This window comes from Falco rusticolus, chromosome 1, assembly GCF_015220075.1.
Source record: "Falco rusticolus isolate bFalRus1 chromosome 1, bFalRus1.pri, whole genome shotgun sequence".
Classification (NCBI taxonomy): domain Eukaryota; kingdom Metazoa; phylum Chordata; class Aves; order Falconiformes; family Falconidae; genus Falco; species Falco rusticolus.
In genome coordinates, this window is record NC_051187.1 from 48039234 (window position 1) to 48058124 (window position 18891).

An 18891-nucleotide genomic window follows, 5' to 3' on the forward strand; every position below is an offset into this window, starting at 1 on the left:
TATTGAGAAGTTCAGGACCAAGACTGCCTTCCAAAAGAGTTTGGTCTGAAAACAGATCTCCATAGAGGTTACTTGTATTGCAAGAAGATTTACCGTGCACGAGAAAGCTATTTAATTGCCATCCTCTTTGAGCAGAAGCCAGAGTTCTAGGCAAAGTGCTGGCAGAATACTTGACGTTTATAAGGTATAAACTTGTAAAGTAAAAGTATAAACTCATTTTTGTTTCTTGATGCAATTTGGAATAAAGAAGGTTTGTTAGTATATGATTAGTCATGATTATCTTCTGCAAGACATTAAGTCATGCAGCTGTTTGGAAACTTTATTAATCTCTTACTGCAGTTCCATGCTTTGCTCTCCAATGATGTCTTCCCCCCCACCCCCTTTTGTCCTTCCCTCTTGGGCCAACTGCCAAAGCTGAGGGTTCCTGAAGATCGATTAGAAAGCTTTTGCTTCTCCGCTTACTTCATCTGTGTCACATAATGTTCTTTACATAGCTTCAGCAGAAAGACCTTTAGCCAGCAGTTAAATAGTGTATGATATTCAGTGCCTAAGGTAACAGTACAAGTTTGAACTCAAAATAGTAACTGAAGAAAAAAGGAATAGATTAAATTGTAGGATTTTAAAAAAACCCACAAGTACAATCCTTTATACATTCATCTTGAGCTGTGTGAACTGGAATTTTTTTACATGCCTTTTCAAGTGTGTGAGGTAAGTATGTGTCAGAGGGAGGAGTAATCTAAACAAGATGTAATATTTCTCGTACATGCTTCTACTTTGTGACTTTGCATAATTAATATATTGTATTTGTTACTTTGCTAATTTGGGTAACAAGTACCTGTGTAAATTAGCAGATTTTTGGGTAGAAGTTGAATTTGCCATGCTGCAATAATTGACAGGTCATATGTGTGTGTGTGTGTGTATATATATATATATATAGTGTATATGTACTATGGGTATGTGCACTTCTCTCTGTGTTATTTCTAATAGCTAAAGAATCATGTCAAGATTCCAAATAGGTAGCTTTATCAAAGCATAAAAGCAACTCCAAATTTAAAGTCCACAAAAGGCTAGTGATGTAACCCAGAAAAGCCACAAACCACTTTCTACTTAGGAAAGCTATCTTAGGAGTTACAGCAAGTCTGTCTGAAGTTTTCTTTTCTCACTGCTTGAAAAAGCTGCTGATGAAAACAGACACTGTGTGATTCAAAAGGTTTTCTTGTGGTACTTGAGGCACAGCGGTTGGGAAGAACAGACTACTTGTTAGGTAGGTTGAAAACTGGCTGGCTGGCCAGGCTTGAAGACTCAGCATCTGCTTGGTGGCAGGCAGTGAGTGAAGCGTGAGGAGGCTGGGCTTGTTTAGCCTGGGGAAGAGAAGGCTATGGGGCAGTCTAATAGCAGCCCCCCAGTTCCCTGAAGGGTAGTTGCAAGGCTGACCAAGTTAAACTCTTCCTGTTAGAAGCACAGGCTGTAAAACCGAAATGAACCCGGAAAACCTCATGGCTAGAAATTGCAGCTCTAGAGGTTCAGACTGGACATTAGGAAAAACATCTTACCCAGGGAGATAGTACAGCACTGGAACGGGTTATCCCAAGGCACTGTGGAGTTTCCATCCATGAGGAGATGTGAGCATTGGCTAGAAAATGCCAACCCTCAAGTGGGTGACCTGCCGTGGTGTGAGCAGGAATTGTAACCCAGGCAAGAGCTGGGACGGGAGGTCTCCAGAGATCCCTTCAAAGCAGCATTTTATGATTTTGAGTGGCTTTGCCCTATGTCAAACAGTGCTATTTGTCTTCAATTTTCTGCCAACAACAGGCGATTTTCCAGCTTTTCCTTTGTACCCAGCAAAAGAGTTAAATTTCCTTTTGACTGTTACATCCAGATAATAGCTAAGAAGTGCCTGGAGGCAGCTGAACCAGAGGAAGAGGGCAGAAGGAGGTAGCCCTGTACGCCATGAGTTACTGCTACTGAGAGTAGGCATACTGCTTTTTGAAAGTCTGGTGAAAGAGGAAGAAATGGCATGTTATGTTCCATTTCAAAGAATTTATTCTACAAAGTGTCGGTTTCTGTACATATGTGGAGTGTTGTAAAAATTATATGGGAATGTTGTCAGGAAAACCTTTTGATTACTTTAATTAAAAAAACCTGCTTCCCTCTGAGGTTCTGTGGTAATGAACTAGTTACTGTCATCTTTTGTTTCTGAGTTTTAAAGCAGAGGACTTGCACATACTGCAACGTTACTGTATATCTGGAAAAGTTCTAATGTTAATCGGTAAATGTTTAGAGTTGAAACTGTTCATATGTTTGAATTTGGCCGCTTTTTTTTTTTTTTTTTTTTTTTAAAGCAGAGATAGCCATACATTTGCTAATGCTGTTTCTAAAGGCCTACAAGTTGGTGGTCATAATTAAGGGCTATTGAATGAAATTAAGCAAGTAACATTAACAGTGTGTGATTAGCGGTACTGTCATCCTGTTGTGAAATCCGTGTAGGTTTAGGAAGAAAGCTTTAAAAATCAGTTTTAAAGGTACTGTGTGACCTCTGAAGTGAATCAGCCTTTGACGTGGCTCAGTGCCGAGGCCGTTCCCGTACCCATGGTGCGCAGCTCCTCATCCGTCTCTGAGCTGCGTGCGGTTTGTCCGAGTCCCACCCGTGATCCTTAATACAATGTAGTGATTGCAATGTACTAAGAAAGAGGTATTTGCTGTATTTAAAAAGTGTCAGTGCTGATCTTTGAAATGTGTTGTGCCCATGGGGGAAGAGACCTACTTTGAAGCAGGCAGGAATGAGCTTGTCTAGTCAGTGGGTTTAATTTCAGTTTACAGTGGCATCTGCTGATCCCTTTGGTGATACTGTGGGGTTTCATCTGTGTTACCACGTCGGCGGAAGGGTTAGGCACTGCTGTGCTTCCAGAATGCCTGGAATCTTGTAATTTTCAGGGGCAGACTTTCTGTATTGATAGATATATAAATCTGGTGATAGCATCTTGTACCACATCAAAGGCGACTGCGGTGGCTCATTCTTCAGCTTAAGGCTGTGTGAAGTGTGTGCTCTCCTTTCCTAATAAGTACAACCATGTTGTATCCTTGGGTCGGCTTAGGGATTTTTCCCATCAAGTGTGCCCTGTTTCCAGGACGTTCTCCTGTGGGTGATCTCCGTTTCCCATCTGCTGATGAAGCTTTTTATTGAAGATGCAACTAATTGTTTTGGTCCTTTTCTGCCCCCATTTACCTTGTGTGGAATTGTTGCCCCCTGACCGCGGTGGTGCCTTGCCTACTTCAGTCCTTGCCTAAACTGATTCTTCAAGGTTGTTCAATGCTGATTGTACAGTAATAATCATTTTTTTCCCTCTTTTTTTTTTTTTTTTTTGGGGGGGGGGGAGGGGATAGCTTGAAATACAAAGGCACACAGATCATGGCAGCAATGTGTATAGTTTGGAATTATACAGCTGACTGCTGTAAATCTGACTGAACTTGTTACTTACTCCCTTTTTAAGTGTAACTTGGACTGATTTATCCCTAAAAGAAAGTTAGGAATTACAAAGTAATTCCACAAATAATAGAGACTGTAGTCTCAACCACATTCAGGTAGATATGCTCTTCACTCAGTTTACTCAAAAGCAATTTTCATAACATGCATGAACTCAGGAAAAGGCTAGCTTGTTAAGGTACAATGGTACAATTTTTGTAGAAGAGTTAAAAAGGAATATTCCGGCTTATCTGAAGACAAATAAGCAGCTTCATTCTCCAGTGACAGCAATTACTTTCCTTTGTAGTCATACAAAATAATTCTTTTGTAAGAGAAGGAATTCCACTGTGTGAGAGCAAATATTTGAAATGGAGCAAGTGGTGTGTGTGGGAATTTGATATGTTCATGGAACACTGTTGTGTGCTAAAGTAAATAGATATTTTTCCTTTATAAATGGAGGAGCTGAATGTACTGGAGATGCCACAACTTCTGTTCACTAAATTGCTACATGCCTTTTCTTTCTTTTGCCCCTTTTCATTGACTTCTCAATTGATATGCCTGGACTATGTACAGTCCTTACTTGCGATGTTGCTGTTACCATTGTCCTGATGATACAAAAGAAAACACTTAATATTTTGTAAAATATAACATGGTTTGTAATCCTGTGTGTGCTTTGAAAGAAAAAAGGAACCCATGACTATAGTGCCGTCAGACACCACACTTTGACATGTTTGTCTGAAATGGTGGTCCTTTGCATACTTTGGAAATAGCACTCTGGTGGACTAATCTCTGGGAAAGTCAGTTTTATTATTGTTGGCTCGTGTGTTTAGCATGCAGCTCTGAGCTGACATACTATACATTACAGAAAAATGCTTGTGACTCAGCTAACAAAAACCCAGTGAAGTGTCTAAATTTGGAATCAGGTCTTTGTGCCTTTTTTTGTGCTTTTTTTCTTATTACTGCATGCTATCCTCTCTTATTTGTACACAAGAGTGTCAGTGCTCTGGAACTATGTGTGGATACTGGCAAGACCACACTTAACCAGTTTTATATAAGCAGCGATTCCTCTTAAAAGAAAATTCACCATTTTCATCCCGCAAGTATAAGGCACAAGTCCAAAAGAATAGAAGGCAAAAGTCCATCAGACTTTAAATTATATTTAAGTGCAGATTAATTCTTTTAAAATAGAAATGCTGTTTCCATGGCCTTTTTTTTTCTTGTACTGCATTTATTTAGCTGTCAGCCTTTACGTGTAGCTATAATAAGGTACAATTGCAATGTGTATTTTCATTGTAGACAGAAGCATATATGTCTTACATAGCTTCAAATGAATGTTTGTCATAGTACTGATTATAAAAAAAAAAATCAGAAAAATAAGATAAAGTATCCAACTGAAAGAGACAATGAATAGCTGAAAACAAAGTAATACTGATAACTCTCCAGTACAAAACTACAAGTTTATCTTGTTACTAAAGATTTTAATAAGTAACTCTGAGAAATCCTATGGTTTACTAACTGAAATGTCAAGCCTGAGTGTATACGGGTTTTTTGACAAAGCCAAAGGTAGTCAAAGCCATGTGCTCTAGCATAAGGAGAGTTTTTCCATTTGATGTGCTTATGGAATTAAATTTTATGGTTTAGAGGTCTCATCGGTGTATGTCACAATGTTAAAAAGCATCCAGATTAGGTCAGTGCCTGATTTTTTTGCAGCTGAATACCCTGTACGAGTCGATTCCAAGCTGCTGGATGTGAATTCCTGTGAACACTGGGCACTTGAGAATGAGGTTCCTTGAGTTACTGTGGAGAGAGCTGTTGGGGTTCTGAAAGGCACAGCTGCTGCTCACCGAAGGAGTCCTTGCCTTTTGGTAACTCCTCACAGTTACGGATTCATAACCTGACAAGGTCTTTTCAGTAGTTTCAGTGTTACTGTGTGCTTTAAAGATCAAGTGTAGTTGGCTTATGTCTTCTGAAATTTGCTGCTGTAAATTCGTTTGCATTGTAAAACAGTCATTTAATTTTACATTTGTTTAGTCTTAACAGTGAGGTGAAGATTTTTGTGGAATGCCCTTGACTGAGGCTTGTCAGTAAATGCCTAATTTCTTACACTTGGTGACTTTCCCAAGCCTGTCCCAGTTTCATTCCTGTATTGGGATAACTTTATGCTGATACGGCCCTCCGGAAGGAGGTAGTCATCAAAATGCTTATCATTGGACTCAATAAGTGTAGGACAGTCTCTGTTAACAAGAGACAAATTTAAACCATCCCTTTTGTGGCAGGTGTGAGCAGACCTCTCCCTGTATGCTCGTATGATCCCTGTGCAATCTGAATCCATCGGGAGGCTGCATGGTGTGGTCCCTTGGGCTGCTGGGCTTCTGTGAGCACTCCAGTCTTGCATGCAGGTTTTTGCACTTGAAGTTCTGTTCTGCTTTCTGAACAGCAGTTGAGGCTTGGGTTTGAATCATTTTTTGCCAGCAAAGGTACACTTAATAACTTTGGGTTGTTGTCACTATGTAGCTTTTCTGAGCTACGTTCCTTGCAAGGTGAAGAAAAGCAAACAAAACCAAAGTGTCTGTAGCTGTGCGTACTTAACAAAAACTGCAGGAAAATGAGAAGAAATAAGTACTGATGCATCTGTTTTCTGTCTTTACTATAGGTGTGCAGGATCCTCAGCATGAGAAGATAATTACTGTGACTACTAATGGAAGTATTCACAGCCCCAAGTTTCCACACACATACCCACGCAATACTGTACTAGTGTGGAGATTAGTAGCAGTAGATGAAAATGTATGGATACAGCTTACCTTTGATGAAAAATTTGGGCTTGAGGACCCAGAAGACGACATTTGCAAGTAAGTTACTTTTCCCTTAACTTAGAGAAATCTGACGGGAGGTAGGGGGATGGAGCAAAGGTGTTGCTTGAGTTTTGCAAAAGTCTGACACCTGCATGTCAGTATGTTTATAAAATGCATCTATTAAAATATTAGTTTATGATTTTCTTTTGCAGTACTAGAAAAAGACTTTATGCTTGAAATCTTTGGGGTCCCCCCATTTTTCCTTCTGCATTCAGTATCTGGGCCACAGATATATTATGATACAAAAATGTGAAATATTTTATCTCTGTCTCAAATAACAGTTTTGACATCTAGGAATATACTCTTGACAGAATATTAGAGGAATTAATGTCTAATTTTCCAGGGAAAATTTAGGTAAGCAGGTTACCTGAAGTGGAAATCAGGTCATGACCAGAAAGTACAATGTCCTGTTAAAAAAAAAACCCAAACAACAAACAAAATAAAACAAAACCCCCAAAAACCAAACCCAAAACAAACAAACAAAAAAAAACCACAAAAAAACCCACCCCCACCCCCTCCCCAACAAAAAAAAACAACCCAAAACAACAAAAACACCCCCCACAAAAAACTTACCTCCCTACTGCACAATATTTTAATGGCCTTTAATGGTAAAGTTCTCTGTTTTGTATGGAAAACAACACTTACAGTATTGTATTAGTTGACATTATTGACATTCTTCAATGGTATTGGTTTTTTTCTCAGCCTCAGTAAGCATTCTCAATCACTGGCACAGGTTTCTGTGGGACTTACGGAATCTGTAGTTCCTTCCTATGATTCACAGCTGAAGGCTTTGTAGCTTAGGAGAGAAACAACCATGGCGTAACAGGCATCAGGAGGGATGTAGTTTTGAACCAAGCTATCTGATGGATCGTGGTTTGGATATTTTGTGAGGCCATAGGAGCTGACATTATATACACTTCCTGTGGGTGTGTGAAGGGGGAGAGATACTAAACTCTCGTATCCTGTATCTGTCTGCCATCACAGCAACACATCGTTAAAATCCCAATGTGTGAATAGTGGTACATTGTTTAAACTCTTTTCAGTAAATAAAGGAACAGGTAAAATTTGTCATTTGAATGTCATATCCTCTTTTGTGTTCCTGGAGAGGTATTTCACACAAATCTTTCAAAGTATTTTTTTGTTTTGCTTTTCTGTTTGGGGTTTTATTTTGAGTACCTTGTATACATATTTGATTTGATTCTTGCTTTCATTTCTTCTAATTAACTGATATTCAGCTGGTTTTTTATATCTTCTATCAACGAATTTCTTAGAGGTTACTCTTGCACTTAATTCGGGAGCTGAGGTTCATAACAGATTGGCAGATACCTTTCCTTCATAATTCTGAAGGGAGTAATTGTCAAGGCCATGTCAAATATAATTAAAATACCCAGTACTATAAACATATGTTTGCTCAGATGAGTGCACTGTCTTTGCACAATAATTCTTTTCTTTAAATGAAAACTTAGCTTGGTTTTTCTTCCTTTGCATATGGCAGAGTGAAGCAGCAAGTGAAAGAAAATCCAGGTAGGGTGACTCATTTGTCCGCTTGCAAAGAAAAAAGTAAGATAAGTTAAAATATTTTTAATGTTATAACTAGAATAGCCTTTCAATGGGAGTATATTTATTCAAGTAAACAATGTGCTGAATACAAAAGTACTGGTCAAGTTAAGAAACAGTAATAAGTCACTCGTAATCTTTACTCGGTCATAATCTTACCATGCTTGTGTTTGTGCAGGGGTACCAGGAAGCTGTACGAATGCACTCCCTGATACGTGTGCTTTTGAGGTTGCGTTGGGCTTTTTGGCTTGGAAGATATGACCCTCTGAAGAAGAGGGTTGTATTGTTGGCTTGTTTGTTTTTTGTTTTGGTTTTTTTTTCTTATAAAAAAGCACTATAGCTAGGGTTCCTATGAAATTTAAATTCAGGACCAAACTCGGTTAAAGAAGAGAAAGTGTACTTTGTTGGACATGAAGGGAGTATAAATAATTGACCAGTTGAGGAAATAACTAACACAGGGAGCTGAACTATGTAAAACAATTCTACACAAGCCAAGTAATTTACCAGTTATCAGAATAATAAGTTGTATCTTGCATTTCTTATCTCTTATATTTCCTAATAAAATAATATTTTTTCCAGTACCTTCTGTAGAAAAGCTAAGGGGTTTTATTGACTACATCCCATACTACTTGTTATTCTGCTGTTTCTGCCATCTTGAAACACACAAACCAGTATTGTTGCTGTAGAGCACTCAACAGCCCCTCCAAAGGCACATTTATATGACAAAGGACAGAACATAATACGGTATGAAATTTAATGTATTGTAACTCTGTACCTTACAGTGACCTGATCCTTTAGTTCTGACCTGTGACCGAAACTAGATAAAAAGTACAACCTGGTAACGTTAAGACTTTCTGTGCCACAGTGTACAGTTTGTACCAGGACACCTTTCTCTCCCATCTGTAGTGTATGAGAGGACCTCACGAGTTACCTGCAGTGGTCGTTGCCACTCTACCTACTTAAGGTGCACATTCTGTGCAATGCTACAGCTGTCTCCATCGTTGCTGTAGGCTCTAACACCCTGTACTGTCAGCTCATGGGGTCAATGAGAGAAAACACTGGACTATATTAGTTTAAGGTAATTAGCAGCTTTTAAGTCTCATAGTAATTCAAATGTTTCTCACATATTGGAAAAAATAAAACAAAACCATATCCAACTACATAAGACTTTTTCCTTAGCATAGTTCTGTAACAGGAAAACAATGGTGGTGGTAAATATGATGTCCTAGATATATCCTGAAGCTATGGCAAGTTTTTGCCTTATATCTGGCTTGCCTGGTCTCCACACTTGGATTTCTCCAACATCAGTTCTGACATTTCAAGCTGTTATGTGAGGTCTTTTAATCTAGAGCAAATATCCCATTTTACAGATACGTTGAAGGTATCATTCTAGCTTCCACTTTAAATACTTCCCTGAATCTGAATTGGGGTGATCCTGTATGGCTTTTTTCCACTCCATTTTTACCTGCAATTCAATTAACAGTATTTACCAAGGTAGAACATTTGCATTACAGCAAATTCTATGTTTATGACCAGCCATCCTGACCCAGACACGCCTGGAACAACATTAACCAGCAGAGTTCTGATCATGCTGATTCTCACCAGTCTTAAGCACGATTGCTGTGTTCTATATGTTTTCGAAACAAAGTTTAAATTATAGGTGTTTTAGAATAAACTTCTGATATTTTGCCTGTATTTCTCCAGGTGGTTTTTGTCCTGCCTTTACAATTGTGGTGGGCTTGAAATTTATGCAGTTCATCTCTGCATTGCTTGAAATACAGCTAATGATTTTCTTAACAGTGTAGTTCTACTACATCTGCATTGCAACCCTTTCTGTGGGCAGAATGGTAAGAATACCAGTGTCCTTTCCAAAGTGAACACAAACTCCAATTTACATGGAAACTGTATCCATGCATGTATCTCAGAAGAGATTTAGGTTATTTGGTTGATAATATAGATATATAAATCTCTGCAATATTGCAGTAATTTCAGTCTTGTGTGCTTTTATAATTTCAGTTGTGACTTGTGAATGAAAAAGTTCACAAAGAAAAAAAAAAAACCATACCCAAAACCCAGCAAACTAAACAAACAGAAAAGGAGGAGTACAGTCTTCTGGCTGCATTGTGCAGTACTGTTCAGATGATAGGACTGGCAGTGAATTTTCATTACATAAGCTAACAGAGGCTTAGGGGATTTACATTCTGTAAGCCCACCCCTTCTGATGAAGAAAAGCAGCAGCTTTTCTTCTGCTGATATGACAGGTCATTATTTTCATGATGCTAGCCCCTCAATGCTGTTTTAATCATGAGGCCATTAGACTTCTGTTCCTGACAGCTCCTGTCATCAGAGAGATGCCTTAACTCATGACCAGGAAGGACTGATTTTTCTCAGTTGTTGCTTTTGTCCAGATTTGTTGCTTTCTGTCTCTTACATTCAATGGTAACAGCTTTGTGATAGGAATACATAGAATTAGCTTTTTTCTGGGCAGAACGTGGATGCTACAGTTGTCTTTAAAAGTCAGCCTGATGTTGTGAGTTGGTTGTACATTAGAACGTTAAAATGCAATGCTGCAATAGGAAAATAAATAAATAAATAAAATATATTTCTTACGTTAGTAGTGTGTATCAAACTCACTGTCTGCCTGTGCGCAGAATGGCTCTAGTTCATTTCAGTGGTGGTTGCAGCTGTTCTTCCTAATTGTCAGATGATTACAGTCTGACTTGTATTATATGTAATAAACCACAGAGATGTGTCACAAATCCAAAGTGCAATTTCTGTAGATAAGATGATACGGATAAAATACATGAGTAAAGGAATGTGAAACCAACTGATGGTTGAATAATAGGTGCCATTTGACCATTGTCTTCATATTATGATAGCTACACTCATTTTCGATTCTGTTCAGTCCTCTAATTTAAAGTATGAACTATAGTCTGTTTTGTGGTGGGGGTTTTTGGTTTTTTTGCAGGGCTGGAGGAGCTTTTAGCAGCTGCATATGTGAATCTTTGTATAAGTGAATCATTTACCTCTGTTTTGAAAGAAATCCCAAAGCTTTCTAGTTAGTATGTGTAATATGTAGAACTTTTGCCTGAAGAAAATTAGTTAAGCTGAAGGCAGCTGTCAGTGCTAACATGGGGTAAAATCTATGTAAGTAGTTCTGTGACTTTTTTCCCCCTCTTCAAATCAAATTAAGTACTTAACTCTTAATGCAGGGACGTTCTTCCTCTGAGGGTTCTTAGGATGACCCTTTATGATACAGAGCCACATGCATTAAGTTCACTCCCTCCCTTTTCCCTAATGTTTCTGTATGCTACTTGCTTTCACTTGAGATCTGTTGTGACTGGACTGTGCCCAAGCTATCCCCTTCCATTCGGGGGGCATTAAGGTTCTGTGGTAGAAACTGTAACCCGACTGGCTTCAACAGTCACTTGTGTTCTTAATGAATGTATCGTTAGGAAATCGTTGACAAGGGTTAAAAAATTAGATCTGGCTCATTCTGACAAGACTGAAACAAGTATATTAAGAGGAAACATGCAGACATTGTCCTTAGTGGCTATGAAGAAGGAAAATATTTGCTTAGCTGGTTTTGGGGGTATTTTTTGACATAAATTGTGTCAAATGCATACTATGTAGCGATAAGTTACAGTAAACACAATAAAAAAGGCTAAATATTTTCTTAATTAATTTTTTTAAGAGACCTTTGGGTGTAATATAAGACACAATGAGTAACTTGCACCATGTGGAGCTTCACTTCTTGTAATTACTACAGGTCTGTACATCTAGCATGTGGAGTAAACTTGTATAACTGCATCCTAAGCGTCTCGGTAAAAAAGAGGACAGATTTTTTGCTTCTGTTTGGCCCCTTGTCATGGAAGTGTCTTTACAGCATCAACAGAGCACCAGCATGAAAGACTAATGTCAGCACCTTTTCCTTATAGAAAGATTAAATTCAACCCCACATCCTTGCGGGGGGGGCGGGGAGGGGGGGATGGGGACACCCAAAATTTTTGTTTGTTTTGCCTTGAGTGCATTATAGGGGTAATATTGAAGTATGTGTGAAAAACATACTAATATCAAGCATAGATTGAGGAACAAAATGTAACCCTTCACATAAAGTATTCATTCTGGGTCTTTTGAGGGCAGTGAGTTTCTTATCAAGGTCTAGTTCCTAAAAAGATTATTTTCTGGACAACTGATGGGCTGTCCTTACTGTCAGACAGTCTTAAATGCTTCTTGTGAACTGTGATTGCAGAGGGTGAAGTTATCTCTTGGGTAAGTGCAAGTTCAAGTGGGCTTTGAATAACTGGACAAAGACCCTTAAATGAACTCTCTATTTACAGAAGAGCCGGTGCAGACAGTGCTCATGACGCCTCCAGTTGCACAGTAACTGGGCTGCTGGGATTTGTGCTTCTCCCTGCCCCCCGCCTTCTGAAGGGGCAGGGGTTGCTGCTGCCACCTCTATTTGAGTTGTCAGGAAACAGTGAGGAGTCCCCCAAAATTTTTAAGGCTGCAAACTGGAAAAAAAGTCAGCATCACAATCACAGACTCTGAGAACAGAGATGAAAGTTGTAGTGAAGACCAGTCCTTAGAGCTCTTTTCTGGCAGCTGTTGCCTTAGAATTTCAGCATGTTCAATTTTAGCCACCTGCTTTTTTATGAGATGCTACACATATAGGATATAGGTGGGCTGGGCTCCACTTGGGTGACTATATATAATCAGTGATACTTATAAATGTCTCTTTCATCATTGGCTATAACTTCTTCACAAAAAGTGAAATCATACTAAAGTTAAAATTTATTATGTCTCTCTTATGTGACTCAGATCCTTTTGGATAGGATTGATTCCTTTAATGTATGGAATTATAAAAAGCATATGAATTCTCATTCCTCAATACACAATTACCACCCCATCCCCCAATTACTTGTTAATAATTTTTATTCAAAGTCTGAAAGATGGTCATATAATTTAAATGTCTGGGATGAGTTCTAACGTTCAAGTACCTTGACTTATTTGAAATACTGTTAGGAAAGAATTATTATGAAATAGCCAATTTAGAGTTGACGTCCTTAGTAGCAGCATTGATGTTTTGCTGGTGGCAGGAAGGTGGGATGTTTTGCTGGTGGCAGGAAGGTGGCATTTTAGGAGCAGCGTGTAGAAAATGCCATAAACTTTGTGGTGCCATAAATTTATGCATAAGAAAATGCCATAAGACAGGTGGTGGAGTAACTTCTGGTGTTTGTGTGGGTTTTTTTTTTCGTTCTGGGTTTTAGTGCTCAATCCATTTGCAAGACAACTGAATAGTGATATCCATTCAAGAGAGGTTTAAATGCTGAATGGATTTAAATGGATGAGAGGATGAGAGTGGGGATGGCAATCAAATCAAAGTCTTTAAAGAGATTAGATTAATTTAGGACCAGAGTCTTTTGGTTATCTATTATTCCTTTATATATAAAGAAAAAAGGTTAATACTACAAAGGTTATTACTTTCATGTGGGTTTGGTTGTAACAATGTTATTTCAATTTAATGAATGCAGAAGAGTCCAATAGACTCATGCGTCCTGCTATCTTTTTTATTTATTTATTTATTTTATTTAAAAATGAGTGGGTTTTGTATCAAAAGAAGTTTCTGGGACCTGCTTCTTTTCTGTTCTGTTTTCATTGAACAAAGTTCTGGTTCCTTGATTTTTTTTTTTTTTTTAATCATTATTTTATTTTTTTAAGAAAGCTCTTTCTTTAGGATTTTCCATGATTCCAGAAAACACTGACTCTGATTACCAAATGATTCAAACACTAACTCATCATTCAGCTGGTCCCATTCTGCTGGTTTAGCACCTGTCCATCATTCATACTGCGGCAGAGCTGTGTACTGTATCCAGAAGTATACACATTCCTTTGGGTTCTCTACTGCTTAGTAAAAGTTGCTTAATTCCATTCTCATGATAACAATTTTGTAAATGTGACAAAGTAAATATTGTGGGAAGTAAAAGAAGGTAAAAAAAATAGAAAACCAAAAAGCAGTACAGTTATTTCAGACTACTCTGTAACACACGCTTCTTGAGCCTCAGAAAGAATAAACTCAGTTCTGCAGAAAGGGTTTATAGCTGCAAAATTGTGCTCTATAAACAAATCAAAGTGCAATGTAAAAAAGGGAAAGAGAAGGAGATGCTTCTCTGAGGAGAATGAGAGAACAGCATAGCCTACATGATGTGATCAGAAGGAAATGCAGCACAAATTTGGGGGCATTCTTGCCCACCCACTTTTCCTTTCTTTACCATAAACCCAGCATTCATTTTTAGTATCCACTGTTGCTAGGGGACACTATAATGGATATTATCTCACAAGTAACTTAAAATCTATCTTCACAGCCCAGATGAGTGTTAGAGGAGTGATTGCTGATGAGTGGGCAGTTGACATAATCTCCTACTACTTTTTCACACCAGAGACTGCACTCATTGACTTGAAAAACATTTTAGGCTCCTTAAAATTCCTTCCTGGTTCTCTCAATCTGAAGCAAGCTGTTTGAATAAAGTAAACTATGTCCACAGTATCAACATATTTTTGTAAATGGTCCTAATCCTAATTTATTGCTTCTAAAATTGTTTCATGTTACTGTAGCTGGCTGTGTTTCTAATGTTGTAGACTGAAGTTATTTTCTTTGAAGATTGGTGTGGGTCTTGCTTCTGTCTAGGGTACTCCAAGAACAGTTGTTTGGATGGAGTTCCCCTGCTCCTGCCCCACCACTTAGTAAAAGATAGTAGTAAATGTCTACTGTAAGGGAGCACAAAACCATGCTGTGAGCAATCTTCACCTGAGCCCAGGAGTGCAGACAGGCCCTGTAGTCACCTGCAGTTTCTGGCGTGGCTCTCTTCTGTCCTGATGTCAGGACAAATGCAAGCTGCAAAGGCAGGTACAGCAACATAAAGTTACTCTGTGTAGTGTCTAAATATTTGTTTATATGTAGCATGGACTCCCTCCCTGATGTTTTCCAGTTCCTGGAGGTCTAAGTGCAGTTAGGCCCATAGGCTCACCGTCACCTTTATTCTGTTTTTTTTCAGCAGGAATAGCAGACATACCAACCATCCTATTCCTAGACAGACCGTTGTGTTTCTTCACCTGTTATGCGGCTTTTCTTTTTTTTCTTCCTCCCCTTGTCCTCTTCCTTGGCTCTTTCCCTCCCAACTACATGCTGTGGTCGTTTCATTATGTGTATCACCGACGTGTTAACAACGTTGCTCACATGAAATTGTAGTTAAGACAGTATTACCAGCAAATATTGTCAGTCGGACAAATCAGTAACGGTCCTGTCTTGCACTTGATGCTGCTCCATTAGGATAAAGTAGAAGTGAAATGTAATGCAATTTACATTAATCTGTTCTCATCACATCATCAGGTTATCTGAGAGGATGCATGTGCATGAGAAACTGCAAAAAGGGAGATTACTTATTATTAAAAAAAGGTTAAATGGTCATGTGGGAGTATCCTAGGGCTTTTATAAGGTAAAATAAATAGATCTTTTCCTTTTCTGACAGTAACATGAGAAGAGGGAAACCAGTAAACTAGCAACTATTATTAAGAAGTACCATTTCATACTGGCCTTTGATTCATATGCTGTGGTTGGATTAAAAATAGGTTTGCATAATTTTCTGACCTTTAATTTATAACTAGGTAAACTCGAAGTGAGAGAAAACTCTACACTCTTCAGGTGAAAACTGATCTCCTGCTAGGGTTGGGAACACATTTTCTACCTCATGCAGTGTTATACGGCTGCTCGGTTACATTATAGGGATTTTTCGCTCTGTTCAAATAGCAATTACTGGCCTGTCCTGAAGCAGGATATTGGACTTCATGACAAATGGTCTGCCCTGAACTGGTAAACCTTGTGTGCTAGTGTAGCAGCCAAGAGACCATATGTTATTGTATCGCTGAACTAAAGAAATAAAGGTGTTTTCATTTAAATAAACATAGATAGAGCACAAATCCCCTTGAGGTAGGCAGGAGCGAGGGAAGAGGGGAAACTTGACCAGGCGTGTAATGATGCTGTATTATCAGAGGGTGCTTGAGGGGAAAGGGTGCTGCCTGCATTGCCCTGGGTGCATCCTCACACAGTGAAAATGCCCCTTAGGAATTTTGTTGTTGTTTTCCAAAAATATGCTTTTGAATATTATTAGGAAATTGCTTAGCCAGTAGTTTTCACATCGTTGACTGGAGCCATCGCTACATTCTAGGATATAAGGGATATGCATAAAGAAAAAATTACCATTGGGGATACTAGAATAAATATTTAAAGTGCTGCTTGAAAAAACATGGTAGAAACATGATTATGGATTCACAGAAGCTGGAACAGATACGTTGACCAATGCGAACAGTGTGACTAGAGGTAGAAATTTTATAGTGGGGTGGGTTAGAAAGAATGCTTTACAACCTTGGATGTTGATGTGAAATCTGAGCTCCAGTAATGTTTTTGGTTTTGTACAAAATATTGATCTGTACAGTAGGAACATGTGATTTCTTAAGATTTCTGTAATTCCCAAGATAAAATATACTAGACTTTATAGAGAAGTACTGGGAAATAATTTAGTAAGGCATTTCATTCTCCAAACCATGAAGAGTGTAGTACTATATGGTGTAGGTTACTTACTGAGCTGGTGTGCTGTCTGTAACCAGTGGGCTGCCTCTCTATGAAGGGGAATGTGCTCTGGAGAGTATAGTGTCCCGTGCAGCAGGACCCTGAATTCTGATTGCCATTTCTACATGGTGTTGTACTGTAAGTACATAATAATAATAAATCGCATGGGTATTCCTCGGCAGAAGGGAGGGTGGGCAACAAATAGGAGTACGAGTGGGCAGCACAATGAGTACTCCTATTACCGGTTTTGTTACATACATTATTTTTTCAATTCATAACTTGTGCAGGGTACTAAAGAAACAAACATGCAGTGAGTAGCAGAAAGCAGACAGATTGGTGGTGAAACAGTAGAAGAAAATTTTTCACATAGAAGTTACCCATCTTCTAGTCCTTGAGAAATAACCTTTCCAAGTGACTCCTAATTCCGGGGATTTTTTTTTTTTACTAACTGTATTTTATACAGCTACAGGAGAATCTGTAGTCAAATAGGAAAAAAAGTAAGCGTAACATAACCCTGAGCGATGGAAACCCTTGGAGACTTACTCCATGTGTAACTTCTTCCTTAAGATGAAGGCCAAGGTAAGTAAACGGGCTGGGGCATCGTTTGCAAGCTGATTCGTATGTGTTAGTACGTCTTTCCAAGCTCTCCAGTTGTCCAGAGTTCATCTTTGACTTTGACACATAGTAATGTTGGTATGAAGTTTCATATATTTTTTTTGTTGTTTTGTGTCTCTGTTCTACTCATAATGTGCCATTTTTAGACCAAACTTCATCGTTATTTAAAGAGAGCTAAACATTTTTCTTGTCCTGACTGGCATTGGTAATACCTGACACTTTTTGATATAAAGATGATAAGTATAGGTAGATTCTGAAAAATTTAGCAATTGGACTTTTAAAAGGAGGAGTTTGGGAAACAATCTTCATTCTTACCTCCACTTTTGATCTATGGGGTTATAATGTCTCTTTCTATAAGATTTCTATTCAAGTGCTTGAAATAATCTATCAGTAGAAGTTAACACCAGAATAAGTTAGTTCGCAGCACAGGCTGTCTAGGATTGAACACTGTGGTCGCTGTATTCCTGTATTACAGGGTTGCTGTCTGGATATGGAATTATTTTCTTTTAGGATCTTAAGTACATTTACCAATGTCTCCTCTAGTTTACAATTTCTCATTCGTGTGGAAAAGTTAAAGTTCCTTCCTTCCCACAATGCAGAAGTTACTTTCAGAGACTACAGGATATTCACATGCTGAAGGTGGAGATACTGGTGCACCTAGATACCAGTCATGATGATTTATTTCCTAGAGGTGTTTCTGTGGCAATTTACTAGCCATCAGGGAAGGGATATGTTTCCAGCAGTACTGTTTTATCAACTGACACTGAGGTAAACTTTTGATATAAATGAGAGTTTTGGGGTGAGGGTGAAAAGATACATTTCTTTGAGTTTCTTGATTTTGCATGCAGTGCTCTGACTCTAGTTCACCAAGTAACAAAAGCCACTATGCAACATGTACATGTCTCAGCTTCACGTGATGCCTCAGCTTTTCAGTGGATCCACAGCAGAAGAAAATAGGTTTTCTGGTAGACTGGACAATGGTCATGCAACAGTTAATTTCTCCAAATCAAACAACCAGTGCATCCTTTTCTTTTAATGAAAAGTGTTCAAATGTTTGAAGCATAGAATTTGGGGGTTTGAACTCTGCCATGGTTTTCCCTTTCACTTGCAGTGTTGTAAACCTACATTTATGATCAAAGTGGCTTACAGTGAATGAAGGGGAAGAAAATTGAAATCTAAAGATAAACTTTTTTTTCATATGTCCTAAATAACAAGGTAGAAATATAGAGTTATGCAGTTGTGTTAGAAGCCTCAGGCTGTTACTAATCAGTATGAGGAAAGATTAAATAGAAATTACCATGGCAACCATCTAACATTTGTGAGTGAATCTCTGTTTCCATAAGGCAGTTCCTAACGTACAGTACTACATATTCTAAAATAGATGTATTCAAAGTAGGTTGGCACAGAAACTACAATCCATATTTGGTGAACGGCAGTTAGAAATGTTCTCTGTTTATACCTTGAGTATCTTTATTTCATGGAAAATGTAGACATGGCATGATACTGGGGAGTTTTACGCTCACTTGCTCTATTGGCTGGAAGTGATGTCTATTGCTGGAAGTGATACTTGTGTATAATTAAACATCATTTTCTGAGTACAAAAAATGGACCTTATCAGTTATTTATATGGATTATATCTGGGTATACTGTTTCTTTCCAGTGACTGTTAAAACACTGTAGGATCGGGAGATACAGGTAATACTATGGAAATCTATTTCATGTCAAATCTTTGCTGTACCGTCTTTTCTCTGTTTTTACATTAAAACATCAAGCATGAC

General features: G+C 38.4%; 1 protein-coding gene across 1 annotated transcript in view; it reads left to right on the forward strand.

Moving 5' to 3' along the window:
• PDGFC (platelet derived growth factor C) overlaps positions 1-18891 on the forward strand; it is a 134757-nt gene that overhangs the window by 72664 nt on the left and 43202 nt on the right. The window contains exon 2 of the mRNA XM_037378028.1: positions 6117-6312. Within this exon, the coding sequence (XP_037233925.1) occupies positions 6117-6312 (196 nt within the window). The remainder of the gene's footprint in view (positions 1-6116; positions 6313-18891) is intronic.